The sequence below is a fragment of the Triticum aestivum genome, chromosome 3D (genome assembly GCF_018294505.1).
Source record: "Triticum aestivum cultivar Chinese Spring chromosome 3D, IWGSC CS RefSeq v2.1, whole genome shotgun sequence".
In the NCBI taxonomy this organism is placed as follows: Eukaryota; Viridiplantae; Streptophyta; class Magnoliopsida; order Poales; family Poaceae; genus Triticum; species Triticum aestivum.
Genome location: NC_057802.1, coordinates 456,671,147 through 456,689,906, shown reverse-complemented (window position 1 = coordinate 456,689,906; position 18,760 = coordinate 456,671,147). Strand labels below are relative to the sequence as shown.

The 18,760-nt window shown below is 45.6% G+C and overlaps 1 protein-coding gene across 1 annotated transcript; it reads right to left on the bottom strand.

Annotated features, from left to right (window-relative positions):
- On the bottom strand, window positions 1–3,179 carry LOC123074943 (uncharacterized). The gene is made up of 2 exons (XM_044497664.1): window positions 2,646–3,179; window positions 1–1,798 (listed from the first exon to the last, which is right to left on the bottom strand). Exons 1-2 carry the CDS (start codon window positions 3,150–3,152, stop codon window positions 1,289–1,291), a joined length of 1,017 nt encoding a protein of 338 aa, XP_044353599.1. The 5' UTR covers window positions 3,153–3,179; the 3' UTR covers window positions 1–1,288.
- Window positions 3,180–18,760: the final 15,581 nt, after the last annotated feature.

Here is an 18,760-nt window from a genome sequence, read left to right as displayed (position 1 = left end):
TTATATTTAGCTAATGGGTGGCGACAGGAGGGGGATAGGACCCGGGAAAGCCAACCCGTGGCCTGGGTCGTAAAGCCGGAATCCTGACGACGATGGTAGCATTTGTTTGACATTGTTTATCATGTCCGCCCTAGGTTGGCCTGGGGCCCGGCCCAACCTTTGGCTCCACCACCAGGTGGCGAGTACTCAGCTGCTCTTGGCGCAGTAATCGGATAGTTGACTAATTTGATGCCTCAAGTGCTAATAATTTGACCTCCGATGGTTGCTTATGTTCTCTATTGGAATGTGAAGCTATACGTCTGAGGAAGAATAATATGACTTCCGATGGCTTAATTTCAAATAATATGAGCTCGGATGGTTGGTTATGTTCTCTATTGGGATGTGAAGCTATAAGTGTGAGGAAGAATTTGAAAGTTGTCTTCAGGACCGTGACCCATTAGAACAGTCCTTCCAAATAGTTAAATGTCAAAATTATTCAGTTAAGATCATGCTAAGTTTTGATATCCATCTCTTATTGAACTTCCAATTATTTTCCACTGGCAATCTCTCCCAAACAAGTCACTCACAAACAATGAGAGTTGTTGGTAACATGATCAATTGCAATATATTCTACAATCTACATTTCCACTGCCAAACGGAATTTGTTAAAACCAAAGAGAACAGATGTTACTTGCATTAAATACCGGGGTCTTGCACAGTCACTCTTTTGTACATCCATCTTTTTACAGGGAATTACTTATTCCTTGTGGTAAGGGTTTCCATCACTCTTGGATTATTCAATCTAACAGTATATTCCAATGAAATGGTAATGCTGGTATAAAGTATAAAGCACATTCCTGGATTTTGCGCGTTATTTGATGAAAAAATAAACCTGAACTGTGCGCTTAGGTGATATTCGCTAGGCAGTAGCAAAACACACAATTAACACTTAGGCTTCTTTTTCTTGATTTAATTCACAGGTTACTTTACAGTGCAGCTAATAAAAAGCAGATAAACAGTAAGTAGTGAGTGTTTGACGTATTAAAAAGGGCAGCCCGGTGCACGTAGCTCCCGCTTGCGCAGGGTCCAGGGAAGGGTCCGACCACTTTGGGTCTTTTGAATGCAGCCTTTCCCTGCATTCCTGCAAGAGGCTGTTTCCAGGACTCGAAGCCGTGACCTCATGGTCACAAGGCCTCATGGTCACAAGGCAACAGCTTTACCGCTGCGCCAATGCTCCTCTTCAATGTTTGACATATTAGAAAGCAGAAACGCAATGAAGGTAAAGTAGGCATAAACTTTGCATGGAAGATTAACCACGAGAAGTTGGTTGCATAAGAACCTGGCGGAAGAATCTTAGCCCATTTTTCCATAGACCGCCAACTTGAGAAGTTGAGACAAATGCATATCCTTTTGTTGGCCGGAATTCTGAATCTCTTTTATCTATTTTATATGCATAACTCAGTGCAGAAAGCAGATTATGTCCTAACTGCCTCCTTATGGATTCTGATGCCATTTGTGAGGGATCAGTTAAGGTACGCCATGCCAGATCATAAGACAAGTTATGGTGCCAGGTTGAAAGCAAACCAAACTTAAGGCCAAGAAGACGCTGCTTGTATGATGAAAACTTCAGCCAATCTTCGGAAAGGATTGATGCCCGAGCCGTCAAAGGTGTTGGTATTGATTTCAATCTTGGCAGGTACACTCCAATGTCTATCTTTGATGACTGATCCCAACCATATTCTCCTGAAACATTCCACATGTCCCCATAACCAAATAGGTTCTTCAACATGAACCATCCTTCAACTGGCCATGATATTACCTGAATATAATATAAGCATCATTCCCGGAAACATTTCAGATACTGAATGCAGTTAAAAAAGAAGGCACATATTACTCAAGACCTCCAATGCAATCTTCTGCTCTTATGTTGTTAACACTAAGTGTATACTAGACATTAGAATGACATCACATAACAAACCAATTTACCTATTTTACCCAAATAAAAAGATGTTTGCATGGTTCTGTTTTCTGACTAGAATGGCGTCACATAATACGGTGTATTTACTATGCTGTAGGTCAACCGTCAAAATATATGTTTCCTTACCAACAATAGTTAAGTGGTTTTCTTGGATAAGAGATGGTTCACAGTTGTATGCCTCACTCAAGATAATAAAATGGTAACCAATTGAGTGTTCTCAAATAGCGATGAAGAATTGAGTGTCGCCACACCACCAAATGGTTGTGTCTGATAATCTATCCAAATCCTACATAATTATTAAGATAAATAGATGTATTCATTCGAGAGGGCGTATGCTAACTTAGGTGATAAACGAACACACGAAAGCAACCAAAGTAAGACTCCAAGCATTAAAATTTCCTATTCATACACCAAATAACAGCACATGACTACTGATTAGTGTTACCTCTAATTCTTGTCTAGCAGTAACGAATGCAATAATTGGTAATGTAGGTAAAAAGTGGCCACTTTGAGCATCCTTGGTTTAGAACATGCCAGCAATGCAATGCAATAATTAAACTACAGTACACACATAGTAGCAGCAACGAATCCAAACTAATTCAGCAGCACTTCATCTGACCAACACATCGCTAACGGAAGAAATAACAAACTGAAGGCACTTGCGTTGCAATTTTACAGAGATCTTCACCTCTTTCTTGGGGAAGAAGAAGATGCCACGATTGTAGGGTCTGGCCGCCTCCACGACTTGGATGGTGACGATTGCAGTACCGGGGAACTCGGGCGGGCCTGCGCCGAGGGTGATGGAGACGGAGTCGAACACGTCGAGGCGGCGCAGCAGCGCGTTGGCATGGCTGGAGGCGCGCACCAGGCCCTGCACGGTGCCGGCAGAGCGGAGCAGGTCGGCGACCTCCGCCTCGATGAGGGAGCCGCGGGTCTTGAAATTGCCCCTGATGATGACGTCGTGGACGCGGATGCCGACGGGCTCGGCGTGCAGGCGACGGAAGACGGCCTTCACCTTCTCCTTGTACGCCGCCGGCCCGTCCAGCTCCTCTGCATCGTCCTCCTCCTCGTCGAAGTCGACCCCATTGTCCTCGCCACGGTCGGGCTGGTCGGGAGCCTTGCGGGGCTCGTCCGAAGGCTCGTGGGGAGCAGGGTTCGGGGCTTGCTCGGCGGTGGAATCCGCGGCGATCGCCATGGCTGGGGTTTCGGGTGAAAAGTGGAAATGGAATCTCGCACAAGGTGTGGCGAGGGTTTAGAAGCCTATATCTCTATTTGGCCTGGTCAATCTATTCGTGGGCCTCTATTGCAGTACTAGCTGGGCCATAAACTGGCGAAAAAAGGTAGCTTCCCTTGTTGCTCAAAAAAAAAATGTAGCTTCCCTTTGGACGGAAACAAAAAGAAACCACTAAAAAAATCAATCGTCTTAGCTATGGTCCTCATTCCTCAAGCTCACGGGAGATAAAAAGTATGGTTCTAACTAGTAGCTTTAAAAAAATTTAGATGATGCTCAGTTCCACGTAAAATTCAGGTATTTTGCTGGAGAGTATTATGAGGAATCATCCCACTACGAGCCATCCTGACAAATAGACATGTCGATTCTAATGGTGCATGCCCTATCTGCCACCAAGAGGCGGAGGATGTCAGGCATCTTCTATTTGAGTGTGCGCATGCAAGGGATCTTTGGGCGCGGCCGGGCATGCTCGAGCTGGTCGATAACTCATTGCATGTTGATAGATCAGGCTCGGCTATTTTTGAGTACCTGCTATCATTACCGGATAATTACCTACAGATACATCCTAGTGTCAATTTTAAGCAAGCTCTTGGCACTGGAAGTTGGTACCTATGGTGGGTTCGAAGACAAATGACACACAATGCTCCCGTGCCTCCATCATGGAGATGACCAATTTCTGTTCTCTCGATCGCAAGAAATTTTCAAATGTCTTCATCCCGTTCTCTAGAGTTGCCTGAAACAAAATGGAGTAAACCTGACCCACGATATACTAAGCTAAATGTTGATGCAGCGTTCTTTGCAGATGAAGTACTGGGTGCAACATCTGCAGTACTTAGAGATGACAGGGGGAACTTTATTGCGGCTCAGTGCAAATTCATCCCACATGCAGCGAATGTTATTACTGTTGAAGCAATGGCTATGAGGGATGGATTAGAGTTCGCTAATTCGCTCGGTCTGAACCAAGTTGATGCGGAGTCGGACTCACTACAAGTCATCAATTACTGCAATGGACAGACGAGATGGTGGGATGATGCGGCAGCTTTATTCGTTGAGTGTGTGGATTTAGGATCTATGATCGGGAAGGTCATGTTTAAGCATTGTCTTCGTTCTTGTAACAAAGTAGTGCATGTGCTAGCAAACTATAGTTATTGTAATATGGCTTCGATTAGTTGGTTAAACGAGCCTCCTGACTGTATTGTCAGTTTGCTCGTAGACGATGTAAACGTGTTCTGATCTAATAAAGCTACCCATGATGGCCTTTCAAAAAAACTAGTTCTTTTAACATAGTACAGATGCACACACTCATAGATGCACACATACACTCACCCATATGAATGCACGCACGCACATCCCTACCCCTATGAGCACCTCCGAGAGACTGAGCTGGCACATCTTCTTGAGATTGACGGAGTCGCCACAGACGCCTTCGTAGTCGACGGGAACGTCTCTTTCACTAAACGCACATCGCCGAAAGGCCTGAAATAATTTCAGAAAAATGCGAGCATCGGTGTCAAGTCTAGGACTTGAACTCTGGTGGGCTGGAGATACAACTGTCCTCCTAACCATCCAACCACATATCTCGAATTAGGCTTTTGCCCTACTTTATAGCCCAAATGACCCATCCGATATAAGGTGGTGAGATAACCTTCTTACCAGATCAAAATACAGAGGATAATAAAGAGAGGAGCGAAAACGTCACCAACTCAGCGTTGAGCAAGAAAAAAGGACTAGCCACACTTAACAATAGGCTTGAGGTTGTTACGGCCCAAGGGTGCCTCACCTTATCGGAATCCGCCCAAGTAGGTCATCCTGGGGCCTCCTAGGTCTGTTATGACATGGGACAGTTCGCCTGGGCCATGGTCCTACTACCACGTGGACCTGGAAAACTTGGAGTATACCACGAGATGACTGACGCCCATGAGGACTCCTCTAATTGATTTAGAAATTAGAACATGTAACCCTAAACCACGTTAGCGATATAAGTTGAGGCTAGATCAGCTAGGTACAGAATCACAAAGATATTGCTCAATGCCTCAATCTTTGTAACCCATGTACACAAATCAATATATGCGAGTAGGAGTAGGATATTACCTCTTTTACGAGGGTCTAAACATGATTAAAACTCTGCCTTGTTTCCCATTCGATCTACTCGTCTGGCCAGGTACCCTATCGAAGATTTGACCAAAAACTCCGACAAGGCTACAGGAACTACCAGACGAAGCAAAACCATGCCTCCATAGGAAACCACTGGGCCAGTTACACCACACACACCAAGATATCGCAAGAAAGGGTCGCTTGCACTCTCGCTCTAGGTCGCGGAGCTCCGATCCTGCGAGCGAACAGTTAGGACCGAGAGTGATGATAACTAGGACATGCGTAAAATATAGGAGACCAACGAAACCACCCACGTCAGAGTCGAAGAAGCTTCTCGCCAGGGTCGAAGCAAGCCCGAATACGCTGACTCATTGCAACCAGAAGGTACCTGAGCTTCACGACGACGCCCTCAAGAGGGTGACAAGGCAACACGCCATCTACGTCGAATCTAAAAAGACGAACTGAAAGTGCAACTATCCTTGGGTGGTTTTGGTACTAACAACATATAGCTCATTGAACTAATGCTATTTCAAGATGATCATTTTAGAAAGTTCAATGATTGGCTTGGCATGGATTAGGAATGTGGACCCCTGAAAATGCTAAGGACACATATTGGCTCAAGCTCAAGACTCTACATTTTCATTTTAGTGATCCAAGATCACATTGAGTCCATAGGAAAAGCCAATACTATTAAAAGGGATGAGGTGTTCCTTAATGGATTGCTTGCTCAAAATTCTTAGTGATATGCTCCAAAAACCCTCAACCACTTTCTCATATCCACATATGTCTGAAACCAAAAGTCAAACTCGGCCCCACCGATTTGATCTATCCGGCGCCACCGAGTTCATTTGACATAGCCACTGCCAGAAACCCTAATCAATTCGGTCTCACCGATAGGGATCTCGGTCTCACCGAGATGGGATTGCAAACTCTCTGTTTCCCTTCGTAACGTTTCGGTCTAACCGAGATGAGCGATCGGTCCCACCGAGTTCGCAATGCAAACTCTCTGTTTCCCCTTCGTAACATTTCGGTCTCACCGAAATGAGCGAATCGGTCCCACCGAGTTTGCCTGACCAACTCCCTGGTTAGCTTATTACCAAAATCGGTCCCACTGAGTTTGTGTAATCGGTCTCACCGAGATCACGTTATGCCCTAACCCTAATGAAATCGGTCCCACCGAGTTGACATGTCGGTCACACCTGAAAGCCTAACGTTCACATTTTGAACTGAACCGGTCTAACCGAGTTTTCTGATTCGCTCCCACCGAGTTTGGTGAATTGTGTGTAACGGTTAGATTTTGTGTGGAGGCTATATGTACCCCTCCACCCACTCTTCATTCGTGAGGAGAGCCATCAGAACATGCCTACACTTCCAGCATACATTTTCTGAGAGAGAACCACCTACTCATGTGTTGAGGTCAAGATATTCCATTCCAACCACATAAATCTTGATCTCTAGCCTTCCCCAAGTTGCTTTCCACTCAAATCATCTTTCCACAAAATCCAAATCCGTGAGAGAGAGTTGAGTGTTGGGCAGACTATCATTTGAAGCACAAGAGCAAGGAGTTCATCATCAACACACCATCTATTACCTTTTGGAGAGTGGTGTCTCCTAGATTGGTTAGGTGTCACTTGGGAGCCTCCGTCAAGATTGTGGAGTTGAACCAAGCAGTTTGTACGGGCAAGGAGATCGCCTACTTCGTGAAGATCTACCCTAGTGAGGCAAGTCCTTCGTGGGCGATGGCCATGGTGGGATAGACAAGGTTGCTTCTTCGTGGACCTTCGTGGGTGGAGCCCTCCATGGACTCGCGCAACCGTTATTGATACGTCTCCAACGTATCTATAATTTTTGATTGTTCCATGCTATTATATTATGTGTTTTGGATGTTTAATGGGCTTTAATATGCTCTTTTGTATTATTTTTGGGACTAACCTATTAACCGGAGGCCCAGTGCCAGTTTTATGTTTTTTTGCCTATTTTAGAGTTTCGCAAAAAAGGAATACCAAACGGAGTCCAAACGGAATGAAACCTTCACGATGATCTTTCTTGGAACGAAAGCAATCAAGAAAACTTGGAGTGGAAGTCTAGAACTCCGTGAGGCGGCCACGAGGCAGGAGGGCGCGCCCAGGAGGGTAGGCGCGCCCCCACCCTCGTGGGCCCCTCGTAGCTCCACCGACGTACTTCTTTCGCCTATATATACTCTTATACCCTAGATTGATTAGAGAGAGCCACGAAACAACTTTTCCACCGCCGCAACCTTCTGTACCCGTGAGATCCCATCTTGGGACCTTTTCCGGCGATCTGCCAGAGGGGGAATCGATCATGGAGGGCTTCTACATCAACACCATAGCCTCTTCGATGAAGCGTGAGTAGTTTACCACAGACCTTCGGGTCCATAGTTATTAGCTAGATGGCTTCTTCTCTCTCTTTGATTCTCAATACAAAGTTCTCCTCAATGTTCTTGGAGATCTATTCGATGTAATACTCTTTTGCGGTGTGTTTGCCGAGATCCGATGAATTGTGGATTTATGAACAAGATTATCTATGAATATTATTTGGTTCTTCTCTGAATCCTGATATGCATGATTTGGTATCTTTGCAAGTCTCTTCGAATTATCGGTTTAGTTTGGCCTACTAGATTGATCTTTCTTGCAATGGGAGAAGTGCTTAGCTTTGGGTTCAATCTTGCGGTGTCCTTTCCCAGTGACAGTAGGGGCAGCAAGGCACGTATTGTATTGTTGCCATCGAGGATAAAAAATGGGGTTTATATCATATTGCTTGAGTTTATCCCTCTACATCATGTCATCTTGCTTAATGCGTTACTCTATTCTTATGAACTTAATACTCTAGATGCATGCTGGATAGCGGTCGATGTGTGGAGTAATAGTAGTAGATGCAGAATCGTTTCGGTCTACTTGACACGGACGTGATGCTTATATTCATGATCATTGCCTTAGATATTCTCATAACTATGCGCTTTTCTATCAATTGCTCAGCACTAATTTGTTCACCCACCGTAATACATGCTATCTTGAGAGAAGCCACTAGTGAAACCTATGGCCCCGAGTCTATTTTACATCATATTAGTTTCCTGTCAACTTGCCAATTTCTGTCGCCGTTCTTTTTATTTTGCAATATTTACTTTCCAATCTATACAACAAAATACCAAAAATATTTACTTTACTATCTTTATTAGATCTCACTTTTGCGAGTGACCGTGAAGGGATTGACAACCCCTTTATCGCGTTGGTTGCAAGGTTCTTGATTGTTTGTGCAGGTACTAGGTGACTTGTGCGTTGTCTCCTACTGGATTGATACCTTGGTTCTCAAAAACTGAGGGAAATACTTACGCTACTTTGCTGCATCACCCTTTTTTCTTCAAGGGAAAACCAACGCATGCTCAAGAGGTAGCAAGAAGGATTTCTGGCGCCGTTGCCGGGGAGATCTACGCCAAGTCAAGACATACCAAGTACCCATCATAAACTCTTCTCCCTCGCATTACATTATTTGCCATTCGCATCTCGTTTTCCTCTCCCCCACTTCTAAAATGATTTTTGAAAACCTTTGCCTTTTCTTCGCCCTCCTTCCGTTCGATCTTGTGTTACCATGTGCCTTCTTTTCGCTTGCATCTTCGCTTGCTAAAAGTTTATGGATCCTCGTCCACTTGCTAATCTTTTTGAGAGATCCAATTATGATGAACCAATTGCTAGTGAGTTGAGTGCACTAGATTATTTTTATGAGGTTTTGCTTGAAATTCGTGAATCTGAAAATTGTGATGAAGAAATTTATTAAGAGATTCACGATAGCTCCTTGAATAAAAAGCATGATTGCAATGATTTTACTATAAAGTCTCTTGATGTCAATTGTGCTAATAATATGCAAAACCCTAAGCTTGGGGATGCTAGTTTTGCTATGTCTACTACTTGTTGCAATGATCATGATTGGCGTGATTCTTCTTATGATCTTGAAAATTTATTTAAGCCCCATGATGAATATGAGATTGATAATAGTGTTTGCAATAATATTGAAAGTGGGTTTGGAAGAGTGTCAACTTTAGATCCCACATATTTGGAGAATGTTCAATCTTATGGTATTTTTGATAAAAGTGGGTTTGGAGAGGTCATGACTTTAGTTAATGATAGTCCCACTATTTTGGAAGAGTGTCAACTTCGCATGCATGTGGACCATGTTGAGAATATGTTATGTGATAGATATTTTGTTGAATTTGCCTATGATCCTACATGTAATTATTATGAGAGAGGAAAATATGGTTGTATAAATTTTTCCTTCTTCCTTGCATATGCTAATTTTTGCTTGCTATGATAATTTGTTTGCTTATAAAATGCCTATGCATAGGAAGTATGTTAGACTTAGATGTGTTTATCACGTGTTCTATGATGCTCTCTTTGTGCTTTAATTCTTGTCTTTGATGTGAGCATCATTAAAATTGTCAATGCCTAGCTAGGGGCGTTAAACGATAGCGCTTGTTGGGAGGCAACCCAATTTTATTTTTGTTCTTTGCTTTTTGCCCATGTTTAGTAATAAATAATTCATCTAGCCTAGATGTTGTTTTATGTTTTAATTAGTGTTTGTGCCAAGTAGAACCTTTGGGAAGACATGGGTGAAGTCTTTGCGATCTTGCTGTAAAAAACAGAAACTTTTGCGCTCACGAGATTAGCTGCCATTTTTTACTGGAGAGTGATTTTAGGTTGATTCTTTTTGAAGATAATTAATAGACAAATTCCTCACGTGCACCAATTTATTTCAGAATTTTTGGAGTTACAGAAGTATTCGAACATGTCAGATTGCTACAGACTGTTTTGTTTTGACAGATTCTGTTTTTCGTGTGTTGTTTGCTTATTTTAATGAATCTATAAGTAGTATCTGTTGGGGATCGTAGCAGAATTTAAAATTTTTCTACGCATCACCAAGATCCATCTATGGAGTATACTAGCAATGAGGGGAAAGGAGTGCATCTACATACCCTTGTAGATCGCGAGCGGAAGCGTTCCAATGAACGGGGTTGATGGAGTCGTACTCGCCGTGATCCAAATCACCGATGACCGAGTGCCGAACGGACGGCACCTCCGCGTTCAACACACGTACGGAGCAGCGACGTCTCCTCCTTCTTGATCCAGCAAGGGGGAAGGAGAGGTTGATGGAGATCCAGCAGCACGATGGCGTGGTGGTGGAAGTAGCGGGGTCTCGGCAGGGCTTCGCCAAGCTTCTGCGAGAGGGAGAGGTGTTGCAAGGGGAGAGGGAGGCGCCCGGGGCTGTCATGTTGCTGCCCTCCCTCCCCCCACTATTTATAGGACCCCTGGAGGGCGGGGGGGGGGGGCGCCGGCCCTGGAACCCATCTGCATGGGGGGGGGCGGCCAGGGGGGAGACTTGCCCCCCAAGGCAAGTGGGGCGCCCCCCACCCTAGGGTTTCCAACCCTAGGCGCAGGGGGGAGGCCCATGGGGGGTGCCCCAGCCCACTAAGGGCTGGTTCCCTTTCCACTTCATCCCATGGGGCCCTCCGGGATAGGTGGCCCCACCCGATGGACCCCCGGGACCCTTCCGGTGGTCCCGGTACAATACCGGTGACCCCCGAAACTTTCCCGGTGGCCGAAACTTGACTTCCTATATATAATTCTTCACCTCCGGACCATTCCGGAACTCCTCGTGACGTCCGGGATCTCATCCGGGACGCCGAACAACTTTCGGGTTTCCGCATACTAATATCTCTACAACCCTAGCGTCACCGAACCTTAAGTGTGTAGACCCTACGGGTTCGGGAGACATGCATACATGACCGAGACGCCTCTCCGGTCAATAACCAACAGTGGGATCTGGATACCCATGTTGGCTCCCACATGTTCCACGATGATCTCATCGGATGAACCACGATGTCGAGGATTCAATCAACCCCGTATACAATTCCCTTTGTCAATCGGTACGTTACTTGCCCGAGATTCGATTGTCGGTATCCCAATACCTTGTTCAATCTTGTTACCGGCAAGTCACTTTACTCGTACCGTAATGCATGATCCCGTGGCTAACTCCTTAGTCACATTGAGCTCATTATGATGATGCATTACCGAGTGGGCCCAGAGATACCTCTCCGTCATACGGAGTGACAAATCCCAGTCTCGATCCGTGCCAACCCAACAGACACTTTCGGAGATACCCGTAGTGAACCTTTATAGTCACCCAATTACGTTGTGACGTTTGGTACACCCAAAGCACTCCTACGGTATCCGGGAGTTGCACGATCTCATGGTCTAGGGAAATGATACTTGACATTGGAAAAGCTCTAGCAAACGAACTACACGATCTTTTATGCTATGCTTAGGATTGGGTCTTGTCCATCACATCATTCTCCTAATGATGTGATCCCGTTATCAACGACATCCAATGTCCATGGTCAGGAAACCGTAACCATCTATTGATCAACGAGCTAGTCAACTAGAGGCTTACTAGGGACATGGTGTTGTCTATGTATCCACACATGTATCTGAGTTTCCTATCAATACAATTCTAGCATGGACAATAAATGATTATCATGAACAAGGAAATATAATAATAACCAATTTATTATTGCCTCTAGGGCATATTTCCAACAGTATCGGGGGGTATGAACCATAGAGAAGATGGAATACAGTAGGTTTAACACCAATATAAGTAAAGAATGATTTCATTACAGTACCTTAAAGTGGTGGTTTATTTTCTTATACTAACGGAGCTCATGAGATTTTCTGTTGAAGTTTTGTGTTATGAAGTTTTCAAGTTTTTGGGTAAAGATTTGATGGATTTTGGAATAATGAGTGGCAAGAGCCTAAGCTTGGGGATGCCCAAGGCACCCCAAGGTAAAATTCAAGGACAACCAAAAGCCTAAGCTTGGGGATGCCCCGGAAGGCATCCCCTCTTTCGTCTTCGTCTATCGGTAACTTTACTTGAGGCTATATTTTTATTCACCACATGATATGTGTTTTGCTTGGAGCGTCTTTTATGATTTGAGTCTTTGCTTTTTAGTTTACCACAATCATGCTTGCTGTACACACCTTTTGGGAGAGACACACATGAATCCGAATTTATTAGAACACTCTATGTGCTTCACTTATATCTTTTGAGCTAGATAATTTTGCTCTAGTGCTTCACTTATATCTTTTTAGAGCACGGTGGTGGTTTTGTTTTATAGAAATTATTGATCTCTCATGCTTCACTTATATTATTTTGAGAGTCCTTTAGAACAGCATGGTAATTTGCTTTGGCTATAAAACTAGTCCTAATATGATAGGCATCCAAGGTGGGTATAATAAAAACTTTCATAATAAGTGCATTGAATACTATGAGAAGTTTGATTCTTTATGATTGTTTTGAGATACGAAGATGGTGATATTAGAGTCACGCTAGTTGAGTAGTTGTGAATTTGAGAGATACTTGTGTTAAAGTTTGTGATTCCCGTAGCATACACGTAGATGAACCGTTATGTGATGAAGTCGGAGCATGATTTATTTTTTGATTGTCTTCCTTATGAGTGGAGGTCGGGGATGAGCGATGGTCTTTTCCTACCAATCTATCCCCTAGGAGCATGTGCGTAGTACTTCGTTTCGATAACTAATAGATTTTTGCAATAAGTATGTGAGTTCTTATGACTAATGTTGAGTCCATGGATTATACGCACTCTCACCCTTCCACCATTGCTAGCCTCTCTAGTACCGCGCAATTTTCGCTGGTACCATAAACCCACCATTTACCTTCCTCAAAACAACCACCATATCTACCTATTATGGCATTTCCATAGCCATTCCGAGATATATTGCCATGCAACTTTCCATCGTTCCGTTTATCATTACACGCTCCATCATTGTCATATTGCTTTGCATGATCATGTAGTTGACATCGTATTTGTGGCAAAGCCACCGTTCATAATTTTTCATACATGTCACTCTTGATTCATTGCATATCCCGGTACACCGCCGGAGGCATTCACATAGAGTCATATTTTGTTCTAAGTATCGAGTTGTAATTCTTGAGTTGTAAGTAAATAAAAGTGTGATGATCTTCATTATTAGAGCATTGTCCCATGTGAGGAAAGGATGACGGAGACTATGATTCCCCCACAAGTCGGGATGAGACTCCGGACGAAAAATAAAAAAAGGGAGAAAAAAAGAGGCCATAAAAAAAGAGAAAGGCCCAAATAAAAAAATGAGAGAAAAAGAGAGAAGGGGCAATGTTACTATCCTTTTACCACACTTGTGCTTCAAAGTAGCACCATGATCTTCATGATAGAGAGTCTCCTATATTGTCACTTTCATATACTAGTGGGAATTTTTCATTATAGAACTTGGCTTGTATATTCCAATGATGGGCTTCCTCAAAATGCCCTAGGTCTTCATGAGCAAGCGAGTTGGATGCACACCCACTTAGTTTCCTTTTGAGCTTTCATACACTTATAGCTCTAGTGCATCCGTTGCATGGCAATCCCTACTCACTCACATTGATATCTATTGATGGGCATCTCCATAGCCCATTAATATGCCTAGTTGATGTGAGACCATCTTCCTCCTTTTTGTCTTCTCCACAACCACCATTCTATTCCACCCATAGTGCTATATCCATGGCTCACGCTCATGTATTGCGTGAAGATTGAAAAAGTTTGAGAACATTAAAAGTATGAAACAATTGCTTGGCTTGTCATCGGGGTTGTGCATGATTGAAATATTTTGTGTGATGAAGATGGAGCATAGCCAGACTATATGATTTTGTAGGGATAACTTTCTTTGGCCATGTTATTTTGAGAAGACATGAATACTTTGTTAGTATGCTTGAAGTATTATTATTTTTATGTCAATATTAAACTTTTTTCTTGAATCTTTCGGATCGAACATTCATGCCACAATAAATAAAATTACATTGATAATTATGTTGGGTAGCTTTTGTCGGTGTCAAAACCGGCGGATCTCGGGTAGGGGGTCCCGAACTGTGCGTCTAAGGTGGATGGTAACAGGAGGCGGGGGACACGATGTTTACCCAGGTTCGGGCCCTCTCGATGGAGGTAATACCCTACTTCCTGCTTGATTGATCTTGATGATATGAGTATTACAAGAGTTGATCTACCACGAGATCGTAGAGGCTAAACCCTAGAAGCTAGCCTATGGTATGATTGTTGTTGTCCTACGGACTAAACCCTCTGGTTTATATAGACACCGAAGGGGGCTAGGGTTACACAGAGTCGGTTACAAGGGAGGAGATCTACATATCCGTATTGCCAAGCTTGCCTTCCACGCCAAGGAGAGTCCCATCCGGACACGGGACGAAGTCTTCAATCTTGTATCTTCATAGTCCAACAGTCCGGCTAAAGTATATAGTCCGGCCATCCGAGGACCCCCTAATCTAGGACTCCCTCAGTAGCCCCTGAACCAGGCTTCAATGATGATGAGTCCGGCGCGCAGATTGTCTTCGGCATTGCAAGGCGGGTTCTTCTCCAAATTCTGAGTACCCGTTGAGTAGTGTCCGGCTTCCCATAAATGTTGCACTCCTTGGCTTCCATCCCTAATAATGGCTATCTTCCACGTGTCGAGCGAATGCGAGAAGCCAGGACATTTTTACATTTGCCACCCTAGCCATGTGAGTAAACCGTCTATTAAAGAGACGGGGATTCTTAGATCCAGATCACACCACCCTCCCACATCGAGTATCCATCGGAGCGCGCCTGGCAAAATCCATTCCAACATGGCCGGCCATCGCAGCTCCTCCTCTCGCTCCCGTAGCCCTAAGCCCGGCGATTGGAAGAGGTGTTCCGTCCCTCACAGCCAATTAGTAAAGTTACAGACCCAGGGATTTCTCCTGCCAGCGTATATGGTTCCCGTTCGAGCCGGGCTCGCCACCTATAATGGCGGGGAGCAAGCAGAGAGCTCCCCCAACCCATCCAAGGGGGAGCAGGTATGCCTTGTCCCTTATTTACTAAGGGGACTTGGATTCCCAATCCATCCGTTCCTCTGCGGGCTCCTGGAGTTCTACGACCTCCAGTTGCATAACTTTACCCCCGCTTCCATCCTACACATCGCTGGCTACGTCGCCCTTTGCGAGCTGTTCCTGGGCTGCGAAGCTCATTTTGAGCTATGGCGGAGGCTATTCTGCCTCGTGCCCCGTACACAGAAGGGGTCACTATATCAAGTGGGCGGAGCCGAAATATGGCGCATCGCCGGTACCGGATACCTGTCCGGTACACCGAAGAAGACGTCCGAAGACTGGCCTTCGGAGTGGTTTTATATGGAGGACGCCCCCCTTCCAGATCCTATTCGGATGGGCCTTCCTGAGTTCGACAACGCCCCTTTGAAGAAACGCCACAGCTGGCGCCCTCGGAGCCCCTAGGAAGAAGATAACAGGGAAGTCCTTTATCTGATGGGCCGGATAGATATGCTGGTCAAATCAGGATTGACAATAACCGAGGTTATGTCCATATACATAATGCGGGGGGTGCAACCACTTCAATATCGGGGACAACCCATGTGGCACTTCAATGGGGAGGACGACGCCACCCGCTGCGGTTGTAAAGGTCCGGACTCCGTCGCTGCACTAGCGAAGATACTGGCCGACTTGTATAAAGGAGAAGAAGAGGAGTTCGCCCGTATCAAGCCACGGGACGGATTCTCCATGTACAACCCCCCAAGCTGGGTGAGCTGCTACTTTCTACTCCAGTCCTTTCCGCATTCTTTGTCATAAATATTTACCTTGTTATTTCATAAAAGGAACTGCGAAAAGCCGTGAGGGAGGTCCACAGCCCGTCTCCACAACCAGAGGACCCTGACCGGGCCCTTGACCCCGGACTTGAGGAAGATCCAGACACATTTGTGGAGCTCATCGACAGAACGTTCTATCAGTTGAGCTGTGACGGTACCTTGGTGGCTATCATAGCCGATTATCCTGGACTACTCCCCGCCTCGCATGTAAGTAAAACCGGAGCCCTGACTTCAAAGAAGGATCCCTTTTTCTGCACTTCACCTACCGCACACATATGGTGTTTTACAGGGAAGGCCCTCGGGACGCCATGCCGAACCCGCAGTGACTCGTCAACAAGGGGCACCGAAGCCGGGTAGGCTTAAAAGGAAGGCGGTCAGGACTGAGACGCTGTCGCAGAGGTACGAAAGAGAATCCCGCTCCGTGGTGGTTGTGTTTTAAAATATAATAACGCCCATGTTTCCTGGTAGGAAAAACGCTCGCCGGACTATATTCAGAGAGGTTGCCGGTCACGCCTCCACCAGTCGAGCTCCAGAGCCGGACATGGACGCTAACATAGGGCCAACGCCGGATGTCCCTCCTACAGAGGATGCGGATAGGCTATCCGCTACAAATTCCAAAGTGGAGAGCGCCATGAATCACAGGCGTCGCCGGGCCGTACTCCGTGACGCTTGTTTCTCCCAAGAGGCGTTCGATGCCTTCAACTCAGGAGACGCGTACATCCGAGCTGCTCAAAGTGGTCTTGCCAGAGCCACGGACCAGTATGTGAAAGATATACGGGTAAGGAAATCTAATAATTATGTATATCAGTAGCCCCTGAGACTTGAACAGTTGACACAACTGATTTAAGGATCATTGTTTGCATAGGTTCTTACGGAGAAGAATACCCAGTTGTCTCTAGAGCTGGAGGAGTGCAAAGCCCAGCTTCAAGCCGCAGTTGCCGCGGTGAAGGAGTCCGAGAAGGCCCCCTCTAGTAACACTTGATTTCATTGCAAAGAATGTCATGTACCAGGTAGTATGCGGTATGCGTGCAAATCTAACAATAGATTGTGCAGATGATCCCGGAGTGAATCCGGATGAGCAACATGTTCTACGACAGCTAAAGGCTAGTGAGCGCGTGCTTACGCAAGTTAGGCGGGAGAAAAACGATCTCCAAGACGCCAATATCTAGCTGGGCGTGGAACTGAAAGATGTTCGAGCCCAGCTTGCTGACTCCGTGAAGGAGAATAAGCGGCTTCGACGCGGCATTTTCAGTAAGTGCTTGAACGAAATTTTAGAGAGTTCGGCGAAGAAGCCGGCTAACAGAGTTATGTCTGCAGGTATGCTGACGGGTCGTCCCGCGGAGGAGATGCCCGGGTCTGCGGGTGATCTTCTGCCAGAGCTCTCCCAACTGCACGGACAAGTTCGGCAGGTGATGCAGGGTATTGCCCAAGCCTTGTGGCCATCCGCCTCCCCGCCATGAGGCATGGGGGAGCTTATAGAGAAGCTCAAGGGAGCGCGGCGGCGCTTCCGATTATGGAAGATATCGGCCTGCCGACAAGGTGCGAGGGAAGCCTGGGCCATGGTGAAGACGCGATATACCAAGGCTGACCCGAACCACATGGCCGAGGTCGGACCTGTGGGGCCTGATGGGAAAGAGATCCCTGTCAGTTTGGTGTATGACCAAGTAGAATTAGCCACAAAGTATTCCCAACAGGATTGTAGGCTAGACGTCCTGTTGGATGGTATAGAAGAAGAATTTAGTCAGTCTAAGTGACTGTGTACTTCAAGTGACATGTATTGTCCCTAGCCGGATTGTAAATCATTTGTCATGGCGGACCTTTTCGCTTCGACCTCTGGACCCGACAGTCCAGAGTGTATCCGAATACCCGCTCAGTTATGTCGAAACCGGGGTATGCGTGGAACCAGGCGTAGGGGTCATAAGTGCTTGAACAGACAAGTACCCAACTAGCTATGTTATATTACATGGATAGTAAGAAACATCTTCCAGGGAGAATAGTTCCGTTAAGGGTTCCTTTCCCTGGGTACGCATGCCCTAATGTGCATGTCCGAGCTACGAAATGAGACGCAGGATATAAACATCTGGGGGCATGTGTTTACAATAAGTAAAGGTCATCTTTTGTTCACCGACCGAGTATTCCCTTAAGAACGCTAGCTTTCGGCTTCACCCAGTCTGAGGTACACATCCGGCTGACCCGGCAATAACAATCGCAGAGGTGCTCCCCTTATGCCCTAGCCGAATTAACGGGAACGTAGGGCATAAATACAAGAGCCAGGCAACCCAGCTTGGCCAAAACTTAAGTCATATCGATGCATATAATGGCGAAAAAAGGTCCATGCGGAAGGATAACACATGTGTGGGGCATAGAGCCCGGAAGATAGTTATATTAAGCTTCTGTATAAGAAGCCCCCAGGTATCATGGGCGCAACTAGCGCGTCAAGATTGTGTAGTCAAGACACATTTTAGCCTTTTAAGGCCTTGAAGAAAAAAGGGTAAGAAAGAAATAAAGAAAAGACAGATAACGCATATACAAAAAATTGACAGAGGTAAGGAGACGAACATCGAGTCCGGCGCTAGGCGTAGAATCTTTGGAGCCTGGCTGCGTTCCATGGGTTTGGCTCGAGTCGATTGTCCGATGCATCCCGCACACGGTACGCTCCACCGGTCAGAACTTGCCGTCCTTCTTCTTCGGAGATGCACCTTTGAAGGACTCCGGTAGCGTTTTCTTATAAAGCTCTCCCTCGTGGACCTT

Coding starts and splice junctions, on each gene's coding strand:
- LOC123074943 (XM_044497664.1), bottom strand. CDS start 3,152: ATGGCGATCGCCGCGGATTCCACCGCCGAGCAAGCCCCGAACCCTGCT. Junction 1,799..2,645: donor TCTTCTTCCCCAAGAAAGAG/GTGAAGATCTCT, acceptor TATTATATTCAG/GTAATATCATGGCCAGTTGA.